Source organism: Equus quagga, chromosome 7 (genome assembly GCF_021613505.1).
Source record: "Equus quagga isolate Etosha38 chromosome 7, UCLA_HA_Equagga_1.0, whole genome shotgun sequence".
In the NCBI taxonomy this organism is placed as follows: Eukaryota; Metazoa; Chordata; class Mammalia; order Perissodactyla; family Equidae; genus Equus; species Equus quagga.
The window spans coordinates 1,596,034-1,609,260 of NC_060273.1; the positions used below are offsets into that span (position 1 = coordinate 1,596,034).

The 13,227-nt window shown below is 65.2% G+C and overlaps 2 protein-coding genes across 18 annotated transcripts in view; one reads left to right on the top strand and one right to left on the bottom strand.

Annotated features, from left to right (window-relative positions):
• MAPK8IP3 (mitogen-activated protein kinase 8 interacting protein 3) overlaps positions 1 to 11,658 on the top strand; it is a 53,978-nt gene extending 42,320 nt beyond the window's left edge. For 9 of the 17 annotated variants that reach the window (XM_046667066.1, XM_046667077.1, XM_046667067.1 and 6 more), the window contains 22 exons: positions 416 to 473; positions 767 to 919; positions 1,910 to 1,991; positions 3,427 to 3,557; positions 4,069 to 4,125; positions 4,227 to 4,397; positions 5,168 to 5,294; positions 5,568 to 5,663; positions 5,823 to 5,981; positions 6,564 to 6,729; positions 7,076 to 7,258; positions 7,343 to 7,532; positions 7,639 to 7,758; positions 7,837 to 7,917; positions 7,994 to 8,061; positions 8,186 to 8,334; positions 8,749 to 8,920; positions 9,000 to 9,113; positions 9,316 to 9,354; positions 9,540 to 9,719; positions 9,826 to 9,972; positions 10,049 to 11,657. In XM_046667066.1, the coding sequence (XP_046523022.1) occupies positions 416 to 473; positions 767 to 919; positions 1,910 to 1,991; positions 3,427 to 3,557; positions 4,069 to 4,125; positions 4,227 to 4,397; positions 5,168 to 5,294; positions 5,568 to 5,663; positions 5,823 to 5,981; positions 6,564 to 6,729; positions 7,076 to 7,258; positions 7,343 to 7,532; positions 7,639 to 7,758; positions 7,837 to 7,917; positions 7,994 to 8,061; positions 8,186 to 8,334; positions 8,749 to 8,920; positions 9,000 to 9,113; positions 9,316 to 9,354; positions 9,540 to 9,719; positions 9,826 to 9,972; positions 10,049 to 10,170 (2,765 nt within the window). In that variant the 3' untranslated portion in view covers positions 10,171 to 11,657. Of the gene's footprint in view, positions 1 to 415; positions 474 to 766; positions 920 to 1,909; positions 1,992 to 3,426; positions 3,558 to 4,068; positions 4,126 to 4,226; positions 4,398 to 5,167; positions 5,295 to 5,567; positions 5,664 to 5,822; positions 5,982 to 6,563; positions 6,730 to 7,075; positions 7,259 to 7,342; positions 7,533 to 7,638; positions 7,759 to 7,836; positions 7,918 to 7,993; positions 8,062 to 8,185; positions 8,335 to 8,748; positions 8,921 to 8,999; positions 9,114 to 9,315; positions 9,355 to 9,539; positions 9,720 to 9,825; positions 9,973 to 10,048 lie in introns of all 17 variants that reach the window. The other 8 variants (XM_046667064.1, XM_046667071.1, XM_046667068.1 and 5 more) reach the window with 5 other exon arrangements.
• Positions 11,659 to 11,694: 36 nt separating this feature from the next.
• On the bottom strand, positions 11,695 to 13,124 carry NME3 (NME/NM23 nucleoside diphosphate kinase 3). The gene is made up of 5 exons (XM_046667092.1): positions 12,855 to 13,124; positions 12,648 to 12,778; positions 12,460 to 12,561; positions 12,279 to 12,391; positions 11,695 to 12,170 (listed from the first exon to the last, which is right to left on the bottom strand). Exons 1-5 carry the CDS (start codon positions 12,898 to 12,900, stop codon positions 12,053 to 12,055), a joined length of 510 nt encoding a protein of 169 aa, XP_046523048.1. The 5' UTR covers positions 12,901 to 13,124; the 3' UTR covers positions 11,695 to 12,052.
• Positions 13,125 to 13,227: the final 103 nt, after the last annotated feature.

Genomic DNA, 13,227 nt, shown 5'->3' on the forward strand with positions numbered 1-13,227 from the left:
CATCCAGGCCCTGCTGGTATCCAGACTTCATGTCCATAGAGAGCTGTAGGAACCCAGCCCTGAGCGCCAGAATAGAAGCCCAGGGCTATGGCGTCCATCCAGGCAGTGGAGATCTGCTCAGTGCCCGCGGAGGCCATTCCAGGAGCCCCCGGGCGCCCATGCAGCAGGTTCATCCTGACTGCATTGCTGAGTGGAGAGCGGCCTGAAGACCAGCAGAGGCTCTCCCCAGGGTCTACATGGCCTCCCTTTGCAGCCCGTCCTCCTGCAGATTGGGCCTCTGGTCCTTATACTCCCGCATCAGCCCTCCCAGGTGTGGGCCAACTCCCAGGGATGTCTATTACTCTGAGGCAGGTGTGGTAGCATCCACCTCTGGCTTGAACGGCCACAGGTAACACCTCTATACCTTTTGTTTCAGGAATGGGCAAGGAAGTGGGGAATCTGCTGCTGGAGAACTCTCAGCTTCTAGAAACCAAGTAAGAACGCTCTTCTCCAGCGCCACGATGCTGGGATAGCTCTCCACCAGGGCCAGGCCCTCCCTGTGGCAACCGTGTCTGCCCAGCCTGGAGGGCAGCCTGGAGAGGGCCTGGACCCACACAGCTGGACTCACCCGTCCTGGGGAGAAGATGGCGTAGTCCCCGCCTTTCACCCCATTCTGGACCAGGATGTGCCTTCTCAGATACACTAGTGAGGGCAGACCCCTTTGAGACCCCATCACATGGTGTACACACTGGTTCACGCGGAGTCATGTCTTTCTACCTTTTCAAAGAAACGCGCTGAACGTGGTGAAGAACGACCTCATCGCCAAGGTGGACCAGCTTTCTGGGGAGCAGGAGGTGCTGAAGGGGGACTTGGAAGCCGCGAGGCAAGCTAAGCTCAGGCTAGAGAGCCGCATCAAGGACCTGGAGGAGGAGCTGAGGAGGTGAGTGGAGGCTGGGGGGCGGGGGCTTCCCGGAGGGGCAGGGCTCCAGAGGGGCGGGGCCGCCAGTGCGGAGGGTGGGGCTCCAGAGGGGCGGGGCCGCCAGTGCGGGAGCGGGGCTCCAGAGGGGCGGGGCCGTCGGTGGGCGGGGGGTGTCAAGCCCTGCCCAGTCCTCTCCTCTCCATGGTACCCTGGCGTCTGCTCTCAGGCCAGCTGCGCCCCAGAGGTCATTCCTACCCACATGGCTCACATGATGTGCTCACTGCTCAGCCTCCCTCTCCTCGCTCAGTGCCATCTCATATTTGACTACCCAGACCCAGCTACTGTGTTGCCCGCCTGCCCTGCCCCCCCTCGTCTCCACCATCCTTGTGGGAATCCCAGACGAGGGACACGGGTCCTGTCTTGCGTGTCCTTCCTGCTGCTCTCACACCATTATGTCATTCAGGAGAAGCGAGGTCCTCTGGCTCCTCTCTGCTCCCCAGCCCCTGCTGGGCCAAGGTTCTGCCATGCAGCCCTGTTGAGAAGCTCTGGGGTCTCTGCCACACCACTCTGTACTTCCCCATAGCCTTTCTTTTCCCACCTGACCCTCTCTCTCTCTCTCTCTCTCTCTATCTCTCAGAGTGGTAAGGGGAGGTGTGAGAGGAGGCCCGAGACAGGTGGCACTTGTGCAGAGTTTGTGGGAGTGCAGCCAGATGCCTTGGGGCTTGCCTGAAGCCAGCTGCGGGAGTGCAGCTTGTTCTCCCTTCCCATCAGCACTTGACTGCCTGAGTCCGAGGTCCTGTTCCTTGGCTGGAGCAGCCAGGACGCATGTCTGGGCTTCAGGGCACATGTGTGCAGGGGTGTGGGGCCACCCATTCCAAGGTACTGGCAGGAATGCTCAGGGCCTAGAACCTGAGGGGAGAGCCCTGAACCTGGACAAGAGATGGACACAGCCTCTGGGCCAGCAGCCAGAGGGGCCCTCACCCTTGTCCTGCTTCCTTCCTCATCCTGCAGAGTGAAGTCAGAGGCCATTGTCGCCCGCCGTGAACCCAAAGAAGAGGTGGAGGATGTAAGCAGCTATCTCTGTACAGAATTGGTATATTCCACTATTAACATGTGGGGCACGGGGGGTGGGCAGCACGGGGCGGGCTCCTCGGGGATGCGCTAATTCCGGGTCTCTGGGCCCTCCTCACCCTCCTATGTGACCATCGTGCCCAGCAGCATCACCTGCCCCCAAGACTGTGAGGTCAGACCAGCCCCTCTCAGCCCAGGTCCTCGTGGATGTGTTTCCACGGTCCCATGCAGGGTCTCCCCGCCTGTGTGGCCCAGCCACTGTCCCCCACACTCCAACTTGCAGAGCAAGGCTGGGAAACAGTGTCTGTCACTGACGTCCCCCAGACAGAACAGCCTGGGTACCTGAGGCACTCTGAGGCCCTCATCTGCCCCCACAACCACCTGAGGTGCATGAAATGTTCTGAGGAAAGCCCTCCGCCCCTCTGCTCCCTGGGGCTTCCTAACTGCTTGTTCCCGGAGCAGCTGTGGGGGTGGGGTGAGGCCCTTGTCCTTCCCACCACCGCCCCCTTCCCCTCCTGTCCAGAAGAGAGCTGGGCCCCTGACCTGGCCACCTTCCCTAAGGACAGGGCAGGCACGGGTCTGCAGCCCAGGGTGAATTTTGGACATTGACGTCACCCATCATTAGCTCTGTCGTTTTGGGGGTTGTGTGACGCACGTGTCAGGATGCAGGTCACACAGCAGGCACTTGAGAAACAGTAACTGTACCTTTTGCCCATCCTGTGGAGCCCCTCACCTCCACATCCCTCCACCTCAAACTCTAGAGAGAAACCCAGCTGCAGGTGAATTGTCGAGCTCCCCAGGGCCCCTCCCATGTGGCACTCGGCCTCCTTGTGTGGGGCCTGGGGCTGCATGTGCACCTGTGAACTGTGCCGTGTGGTGGGGCCCACTGGCAAGGGAGCCCTCCAGCCCACCCACTGCTCTGGGTACCCGCCCCCCCACCTGGCAGCTCCCCGCTGGGCCTCCCACCCTGGCCTGTGGCAGCCCGGGCCGGAGCTGCTCAGAGTAGACTTGGACCTGCTACAGAACTTGCAAATGGCAGACCCCAAGCACATTCACCAAAACCTCCAGCGTCCAGCTCAGCGGACGTAGTGACCCCAGGTCCTGCTCGCTGGACCTTCCCTAAAACCTCTCTTCCTGGCATCCCAGCTTGGAACAGTATCGCTGTTAACGTTGACCAGAGGCATTTGGGATTGCCGAGGTGTCCAGGGGCTAGTAGGAAAATCACCGTGTTGTACTCAAGTGTATCATGTGACCTTCTGGAGAGAAGGTGGCCCTGTCCCCCTGCCACACCTTCCCCATCAAGTTTGCCTGAGGATCTGTGGGAAATCCACGCCTGATTTGCCCATACCTGGAGGCTGGCCCAAGAGGAAGCCAGGCGTGACCTGGCCTCCGGGGGCGCTGGCCTGACCTGCTCGCCGGCTCCTCACTGGCTGAACACCAGCACCTCTCCCCTGCAGGACAAGATCCCTATGGCACAGCGCCGCCGCTTCACGCGGGTGGAGATGGCCCGCGTGCTCATGGAGCGCAACCAGTACAAGGAGCGGTTGATGGAGCTGCAGGAGGCCGTGCGGTGGACTGAGATGATCAGGTGGGTCCCCGAGGCTGCCCACAGGGTCCCAAAGATGCACTCCCATCTTCATTTTTGAGCTGTGGTCGCTATGAAAGGTCTTGGCAATGGACTTGAGGCTGGTCTCCACCCCACGTCCCGCTCTTCTGCGAGGACTGGAGGGTACTAGGAGCCTGCGGGGGCCAGGAGAGCTGGGCCTCCAGTGCAGCCCCAGCCTGGCAAGGGGAGATGCCCACTGGGCTAGAGTGGGGCTGGGGCACATTGGGGCCTGTGTGCGGGGGCCCTTCTGGGAAGTTCTGAGTGACCTGCCCACGAGGCCTTCTCTGAAGCTCCATTCCCAGGGAGGGTCTCGGGCAAGGGAGGCGAGTGGGGCCGGATCAGACTGGGCAGGGCCAAGTCATGCTGGGACGTGGGTGTGGTCAGACTGGGCAGCAGGCGGGCCAGCCTGGGCAGTCGGTCGTGGTCAACCAGCTGGCAGAGTCAGGCTGGGTGGTGGCCGAGACTGGCTACTCCCCTCGCCCCTTCCCTGTAGAGCATCCCGGGAGCACCCGTCTGTCCAGGAGAAGAAGAAGTCCACCATCTGGCAGTTGTGAGTTGGGGGCACCTGGGGGGTGTGGGCAGCAGCCACTTTGGGAAGACAGGGAGGGCTCCCCTCGGGCTGTTACGAGCCTCTCGTACCTCCACTGGCAGCTTCAGCCGCCTCTTCAGCTCCTCCTCCAGCCCCCCTCCTGCTAAGCGGTCCTACCCCTCGGTGAACATCCATTACAAGTCGCCCACCACGGCCGGCTTCAGCCAGCGCCGCAGCCATGCCATGTGCCAGATCTCTGCCGGCAGCCGGCCCCTGGAGTTCTTCCCTGAGGAGTGAGTGTCCCGCAGCCTCCTGCCCGCCTCCCCCCGGCCTGCACAGGGGGCGTGTGTCCCAGGGCCCCTCCCCTCCAGGCTCTGCAGCAGGACGCTCCTCCACGTCACTGCTCTGGGGGCTGTGCTGGGGGACGGGGTCCATGGTGGGAAGCAGGGGTCATGACCCTTCCATGCCCCCCCCCCCCCCCCCCCCACCCGCTAGTGGGACATTGGCTGTTCCTCTGCAGAGGCTGCACTCCCCAGCAGTCCCTTCTCTCGGCCCAGCTCTGCGTGATCCCGGCTCTGCCCCTGAGGCTCTCACTGCCTCCAGGCCCACCCCCGGCTGGCCGGCACACCTCTGCTCTGCAGGGACTCCCGCAGGGTTGAGTTTCTTCCTGGGGAATAAGTTTCTCTTTGGAATTTTGTGTTTTCCTCAGTTGTAAAACCAGGAATTTGGCTCCAGGGCAGAAGTGGGGATTTTGGAGCCTTGTGTCAGAAGCCTGTGGAAGTTTCCCCAGAAGGGCCCCAGGGGAGGGGAGGCTGCACTGAGGGTCCCTGCCAGCTGGCCCTTGGTGACGGCAGCAGCAGAACAGGCACCTGGACAAGGGCAGTGCCCGACGTGGCATCCACACCTAGTGCTGGGGAGCCACCCTCTGTCAGACGGGTGCCCGATGGGCAGAAGCCACGTCCAGATCCAGGACGGGGAGCTCCCGAGACATCGGGCGTGCTCCCTGTGGGGCGGGACTGCGGGTCACTGCAGACAGAAGTCACCTATCATTCCTCCCACCCAGCGACTGCACGTCCTCCGCCCGGCGGGAGCAGAAGCGCGAGCAGTACCGCCAGGTGCGCGAGCACGTGCGCAACGACGACGGGCGGCTGCAGGCCTGCGGCTGGAGCCTGCCGGCCAAGTACAAGCAGGTGCTGCCCGGCGCGGCCGCGGGGGCGGGGCGGGGCGGGGCGCGGGGCGGGGCCAGACTGGCGCCCACCCCCCTCAGCCTGGCCTGGGCGCTGCAGATGGGGCGCTGCCTGGGGACCCCAGCAGCGTTCCCGCCGCCCCCCCGCAGAGATCCCGCTCCCTGCCCAGGCCCGCAGCCCCAGCCCTGATTCTAAAGGAGAGGGTGGCTGAACCGCCCCACGCACCTGCCCTGCCCCAGGCCTCATGCCCACAGCCCCTCTGCCTTGTGGTTGCAGCTGAGTCCCAATGGGGGCCAGGAGGACACGCGGATGAAGAACGTGCCTGTGCCCGTGTACTGCCGCCCTCTGGTGGAGAAGGACCCGACCATGAAGGTGAGCCCAGCCTGAGGACTCAGGGCCACAGAGAAGGGCGAGGCAGGGAAAGGTCTCAGCCAGAAGCTGCATCCAGGCAGGTCTGGGAAGCTGGGGGAGGCCCTCGGTGGGCTGGCAGAGCGGAGCAGGCTCCTGGCTCTCATGGCCCTGTCCTCTCAGTTGTGGTGTGCCGCGGGGGTCAACCTGAGTGGCTGGAAACCCAGTGAGGATGACTCTGGGGAGGGAGTCAAACCCGCACCTGGCCGTGACCCTCTTACCTGCGACCGGGAAGCAGAAGGAGATACCAAGAGCAACCACACGTCTCCCGAGAAGAAAAAGGTCAGAGCCACAGGCCAGCTGGGGCCTGCCCCTCGCCAGAGTCTGGGTTGGGTGACAGACACAGGACAGCTGGGGACAGTGCCACGGGACTGGGCTCATGTGGGGCTCCCTTCCCCTCCCCATGGCAGGCCAGGGGCTGAGCTGCTGTCTAGTTCCCCCCTTCTGGGCCTCCAAGGGGCCGGGCTGGGTCCAGCGGACAGGAAGGCCGGGCCCAGGTCCCTCGGGTGCTTGTCTTTTTGTGAGGAGCACATGTCTTGACCTGCAGAGGAGCAGGGCCATGGGCTGAGCACAGGAGGGTGGCGGAAAATGCTTCCCACCTGGGGGGTGTCCAAGGCCTCGTTTTATGTCACCGCTTGCTTTGGAGTTCAGAGACTTACCTGCTTGCAGTTCAGGCTTTTTCTCTGTGGAAGTGAGACTGTGTGCCAGCCATCCAGATACAGAGTGCAATTCTGAGCTCCCACCATCCTGGCCGTGGGAGCTCAGCCATGTCCCCTGAGGCTGTGGGCTAAGCTAGATCCTGAGAGACCCAGGGAGGCCCCCCGACCCCGTGTTGCTGCTGGAGTAGCCTGTGCCCTGAAACAGGCCAAGGAGCTGTCTGAGACGGACGCCACCTCCAGCCGAGTGTGGGTCCTCACCAGCACCCTGACCACCAGCAAAGTGGTCATCATCGATGCCAACCAGCCGGGCACCGTCGTGGACCAGTTCACCGTCTGCAACGCCCATGTCCTGTGTATCTCCAGCATCCCCGGTGAGTGCCAGCCCCATGTGCGAGCCGCCGCCCAGGAGAGGGGGATGACTAGGATGTAAGGAGGCCCGCAGAGCAGCACCTGCCTTCTGGACATGCTGCGGACACACAGCCTGCGGGGCGTGTCCAGGGAGGAGCTCCCTCGCGCTGTCTTATCCTGCTTAGTCTTGTTAGCAACATAGGAGAAGACCCTGATGTAACGCTCACCGGATTAGAAGGAGATAGGATGGCATCAGCAGGTGGCCCCCGTCTCCTCCCCCTGCACCCCCACCTGCACATGAGCTCTGGGTGTGGTCTTACAGTAGGGGCTGCTCAGCATGGGGTGACAGAGCTGTGACTCTCCCCCCAGCGGCCAGCGACAATGACTATCCTCCAGGGGAGATCTTCCTGGACAGCGACATGAACCCTGAGGACTCCAGTGCCGACGGTGTGCTGGCCGGCATCACCCTGGTGGGCTGTGCCACCCGCTGCAACGTGCCTCGCAGCAACTGCTCCTCCCGAGGGGACACCCCAGTGCTGGACAAGGGCCAGGGTGAGTCCTGGGCCCAAGCGGCCACCTACTCTCTGCCCCCTCGTGCCTTCCCTGCTCAGCCAAGCTCAGCCCTCCCGTCCACAGGGGAGGTAGCTGCTGTTGCCAATGGGAAGGTCAACCCATCTCAGTCCACGGAGGAGGCCACGGAGGCCACCGAGGTGCCAGACTCTGGGCCCAGTGAGGCAGACACAGCTGTAGTGCGGCCTGGGCCCCTCACGGAGCACGTCTTCACAGACCTGGCCCCGACCCAGCCCCCCAGTGCCCAGCCTGGCAGGTGGGCGCTCTCAGGATGGGGCAGAGACAAAGGGGAGGGGAGACGGGCAGAGGTGGGTCGGGACAGGCTTCCACGGGCCGCCCTGGAGCCACCATCCTTCCCACAGTGAGAATGGGCTGGAGACCGACGCTAGTGGGGTGCAACCTGAGGCGGAGCCCAGCGGAGACCCTGCGGGGGCCAGCAGCAGTGCCGCACCCACCATGTGGCTGGGAGCCCAGAACGGCTGGTAGACGGGGCCCTGGGGGCAGGGGTGGGGGAGGTCCCCTGGGCGAGCCCTCTGCCCACTGCCGGCCTCCTCCTGCAGGCTCTACGTGCACTCCGCCGTGGCCAACTGGAAGAAGTGTCTGCACTCCATCAAGCTGAAGGACTCGGTTCTGAGCCTGGTGTATGTGCTCCCCAGCCCGGGGCTGGGCATCAGGGGCGGCCCAGCCCACACCTGGCTCACCTCCCTCCCTTTCCAGGCACGTGAAAGGACGAGTACTGGTGGCTCTGGCAGATGGGACTCTGGCCATCTTCCACCGAGGTGAAGGTGAGGCCTGGTGGCACCAGGTGGTTGGGCAGCATCTGACAGTGCTGGCAGGGTGTGGGCCACCCTGCACCATGAGCAGAGGTGGGCCAGGCCAGGCCTGAGCAGGCTGGTGGGCTCTCTGCAGACGGCCAGTGGGACTTGAGCAACTATCACCTGATGGACCTGGGCCACCCCCACCACTCAATCCGCTGCATGGCTGTCGTGTACGACCGTGTGTGGTGCGGCTACAAGAACAAGGTGCACGTCATCCAGCCCAAGACGATGCAGATCGAGGCGAGTGCTGGCGGCCGACATCGCTCCCGGCCACCTTCCAATAGATGGTGGGGGCTTTGTGGGGTCAAAGGAAACACACTCAGGGAAGTGACTCATCTGTCCAGGGTCATGCGCCAGCAGAGGCCAGGTGGGCTGTGAGCCAGTCTGTCTGGAACCCACCACTGCTTCGCCCTGAAACAAATGAGACCAACACCCACGTGGGCCCCACACGCCTCCTCTGGCCACCTGGCTGTGGGTGAGGGTGCCAGTCAGTGGCAGGGGCTCCTCCCAGGAGCCTGGACCCACAGGAGCAAAGCTGGCACTAGAGGAGGGGTGCAGTGAGCTGTGTGGATGTCGGGGTGAAGCCTTGGCTGTGGCAGGTTCAGGCGTCCCCCTCTGCCCCGCCCCCGTTGACGGGCTGCCGTGACCCCGCAGAAGTCATTCGATGCCCACCCGAGGCGGGAGAGCCAGGTGCGGCAGCTGGCGTGGATCGGCGATGGGGTGTGGGTGTCCATCCGCTTGGACTCCACGCTGCGGCTCTACCACGCCCACACCCACCAGCACCTGCAGGACGTGGACATCGAGCCCTACGTCAGCAAGATGCTGGGTGAGGCCTGCGCGGGCAGGGCGAGCGGGTAGGGTGGCCCCCACCCTGGCCCCGCTGACCCCACCTCCCTGCCCCCCAGGCACAGGCAAGCTGGGCTTCTCCTTCGTGCGCATCACAGCCCTGCTCATTGCGGGCAACCGCCTGTGGGTGGGCACTGGCAATGGAGTCGTCATCTCTATCCCGCTGACCGAGAGTGAGTGACCCCCCCAGACATCTGCAGAGATGGCCATGGCCGCCACTAAGGGGCAAGTGTCAGAGTCCCAGGGGCAGGTGTGCTCTGCCAGGCCACACTGAGGAGGACACCAGGCTGCCCTGGCCGCAGCCGTCCTCAGCTCACCCCTCCTGTGACCACTTCTCTCCTGTCTCTTCCCTGCTCTGCCGCCCGCCTCCCTCAGCTGTGGTCCTGCACCGAGGTCAGCTCCTGGGGCTCCGAGGTAAGTTCAGAGCACCTGCGCCTCCTGCTCTCAGAAGGAAGCCCCTGCCTGGCCAGAGAGACCCTGAGGGCTGAGGCTGGCCTTGCCCCTCCGGGGGTGCTCTCCTGCCCCCCGCCGCCCTCCCCCACGGGAAGTGCGGTTCTCCCAGTCAGGGGCTCAGCCTCTCCCCGCCCCTTTCTCTCCAGCCAACAAGACATCGCCCACGTCTGGGGAGGGGGCCCGCCCAGGGGGCGTCATCCACGTGTATGGCGACGACAGCAGTGACAAATCAGCCAGCAGCTTCATTCCCTACTGCTCCATGGCCCAGGCCCAGCTCTGCTTCCACGGGCACCGCGACGCCGTCAAATTCTTTGTCTCAGTGCCAGGTGAGGGTGGGGCCCACTGCCTGCAGGGCTGCAGCTGTGGCCTCCCTTCAGGAGCCTGCGTGGGGGCCCTGGCTGCCCCCCTGAGGTCCCTGTGCCCCGATGACAGGGAACGTGTTGGCCACTCTCAACGGCAGCGTGCTCGACAGCCCGTCGGAGAGCCCCGGGCCTGCCGCTGGCTCCGAGGCCGAGGGCCAGAAGCTGAGGAACGTGCTGGTACTGAGCGGCGGGGAGGGCTACATCGACTTCCGCATCGGTGAGTGGGCACCACCCGCGGACCCCAGGTGTTCCCAGGCAGGGCTGCCCATCACGCCGCTGCGCTGTCTCTCCAGGCGATGGAGAGGACGACGAGACGGAGGAGAGTGCAGGGGACGTGAGCCAGGTGAAGCCCATGCTGTCGAAGGCCGAGCGCAGCCACATCATCGTGTGGCAGGTGTCCTACACCCCCGAGTGAGGCTGCTGCCGCCTCCCCCACCCACCGATGCCAACGTGTACATATGCCCGCCCACCGCCCACCGCCGCCCCGCAGGCAGCCAGGCGCCTGTCCGCCCCTCTAACCTCTCAACCCGCAGCTTTCACCTTCGGCCCAGACCTCCCCGCGAGCTGGCAGGGGGCAGCAGCGGGTCTGGCTGGGAGGGCGGCCGGGGCGCGGGGTGGCCTTCTCACCAGGGAGGGGCAGAGCCTCTCGGGACACCCTTTCCCCAGCAGCTCCTGGCCGGCACCCAGCCCAGCGTAGTCCCAAGGACACTTCAAGGCCAGAGCGAGGCAGAATCCTGGGGGTGTCGGGCGGGGGGAAGGCCCTGCAGGCAGCTCCCAGCACCACCCTGGTCCCCACTCCTGTCACTCACTCCAGGACCCCCAGGGCAGGAAGCAGGGACTTCACCCCCGCCCGTCTTCCCCCTCGAGACACTTGCCTGCTGCCCATGGGGGTAGAGGTCTGACCTTAAGGGAGCCAGCCGAGCCGCTAGCCTTCCCTGGGCTCCCGCACCCTGCTCCCTGCAACCCCGGGAACTGGCATGAAAGCACGTCACCAGGCTCCCTGGGGCAGCTGCTCGAGAAGACAGAGACAGATGCCCTCACCCCGCTCGAGCCCCATGACCCTCCTTGTGGCAGGCTCGCGCTGACCTTCACTGACCCATGTCTGTCCAGTCGTCCCCCCCACCACACCCCACCCTCACTGTCCCTGGGCAGAAGACCCACCTTACAGGAGCAGGTCCTGGAGTTCTGCCCCTCCCAGAAGCCCCTAGGTTGGAATTTCTCAGGCTGTCAGGGCAGGCCCAGGCCTCAGGAAGAAGGGGAGGCCTCTGGCCTCTCCTGGGGTCAGTCCTAGGATGCAGGCTCAGCCTCAGGGTGACAGGGAAGATGTGCTCCATGGCCTGCCTCCTGCAAGGTCTCCAAAGGAGCCCAGCTCCCAAGACACACTACTAAGTGCCTAGGGCTAGAGGTGTGGCCTGCTCCCTTGAGGGCAGCTGGCACAGGCTGCAGTGCAGAGGCCCTAAGGGCTAAGGACATGAGCCGCCTCCAGCCGGCTCTGGGTGTGTGTGCCCCCTGCTCAGAGGGCGCCGCCCTGGACTGCCACCGCCGCCACCTGCCCAGGCCTTACTCCTGCTCCCAGAGGCACTGATCAGGGCAGCCCCAGGCCCTGCTGCCCACCCACCTCCTCCCACCAGAGAAGCACAGATCTTGGGCAGTCATCCCACAAGCCCAGCTGGACACCGCGGCAGCCACGTGCAGCTGCAGGCTTCTTCCCACCGCCCTGCCACTCTCCACTGTGATGTCCATCAGGTCCCTTGTCTGTTCCCACAGGGCCGTGAAGTGACTTGGGGGTTAGCCAGGTGGGTGCAGCTGGGGGAAGGGGCTGGGTGATGATTCTCCTCAGGCTTGGGCCCTGCAAGCGAACCCACGTATCTGCTCTGTATGTAATAAATGTCCTAACATCATCCCTCTGTGTCTCTGGGCCCAGACCACCGTAAACAGAAGAGCTTTCTTGAATTTATTGTAAAAAAAAAAAAAAAAACAAAAAACGCTGAAACAAGCTGGGTCAGTGCCACCATGCATTTCCAGGCGTGCTGTTAACAGTGCAGCCCGGGCTTGGGCTCCTGAGTCGCTTCCCCCGCAGAAAGGCCCGTGACATGCCAGGGCTTGGTGGGGCGTGCACCCACCCGCCCCTGGAGGTCGTGAAGGGGAGCTGTGATTGCTACCGCAGGAAGGGTGTTCTGAGCTCCCAGGGGAAGAGGATGTGTGCACCGCCTCCGGGGTCCGGAGGATGCTGAATCATTCACAGCCTATTTCAGAGAGCGCACATCTGCCCTGGAGGCCCGGCCCCCGAGGCCCGGCTACTCATACAGCCAGTGCCCGGCGCTGTCCTCCCAGCACAGGAGCTCATCGCTGCGGAACCAGAGCGCGATCTCGCGGCGGGCGCTCTCCACCGAGTCACTGCCGTGGATTACGTTCCTGCGCGGGAGGGGCGCGCGTGAGCGCGGGCGGAGCTCGGGCAAGGCCCGCGCAGCGCAGCTGGGGCTGTCGGGACCGGGCTAAGAACGTCCCGGGGGCCGGCCTTACTTGCCGACCTCGATGCAGAAATCCCCGCGGATGGTGCCGGGAGGGGCGGCGGCCGGGTCCGTGGCGCCGATGAGCGCCCGCGAGGCGCGCACGACGTCCAGCCCCTGCCACACCTGCGGGCGGGGGCGGGGTCAGCGCGGGCCGGGACTGCCCGCCCTCCCGCCCGGCGGCCGGCACTCACCATGGCCACCACCGGCCCCGAGCCCATGTACTTGAGCAGGCGGCCGTAGAAGGGGCGCTCGCGCAGCTCGGCGTAGTGCTCGCGCAGCAGCTCCTCGGAGGCCTGGGGAGGGAGGGGACGGGCCGGGTGCGCCTGGGACCCCTGCCGCCCGCCCGCCCGCGCGCCCGCCACGCCCGCCCCGCCCTCACCTGCACCAGCTTCAGCGCCACCAGCTTGAAGCCCTTCCTCTCGAAGCGCCGCACCACCTCGCCCACGAGCCGCCGCTGCACGCCGTCGGGCTTCACGGCCAGGAAGGTGCGCTCGTGCACGCCGCCGCAGGCTGCAGGGACCGCGGGGCGGCGCGTCAGGCCCGGCCGCCCCCTGACCCCCGGCCCGCCCCGGCCCGCGCCGCTCACCCGCCGGGAAGAGGTTGGCGAAGATGGTCAGCACCAGGCAGATCATGATGGCGGCGGCGGCGGCGGCTCGCGGCGGGCTCGGCGGGGCGGCGCGCCCGGGAGAGGCGGGCTCTGCGCTTAAAGGGGCCGCGGCCAGACCCCTCGGTCCCCGGACGCCCGGCGCTGCCGCTTCCTCTGCGAGGCGCTGCCGGTCCTCCAGGCCCACCCCAGCCCCGCTGTGGCCATGGGGTCCGCTCAGGCCTCCCCAGCCACAGGGCGCCTGCTCGGCCCACCTCGCACCACCTGGCCAGTTGCACCAGAGTCTGCCTTCCCCTCCCCACAGTCCTGCAGAGAACCTGCTACGTCCCCGAGCCCCCAACTCAAACAAACTACG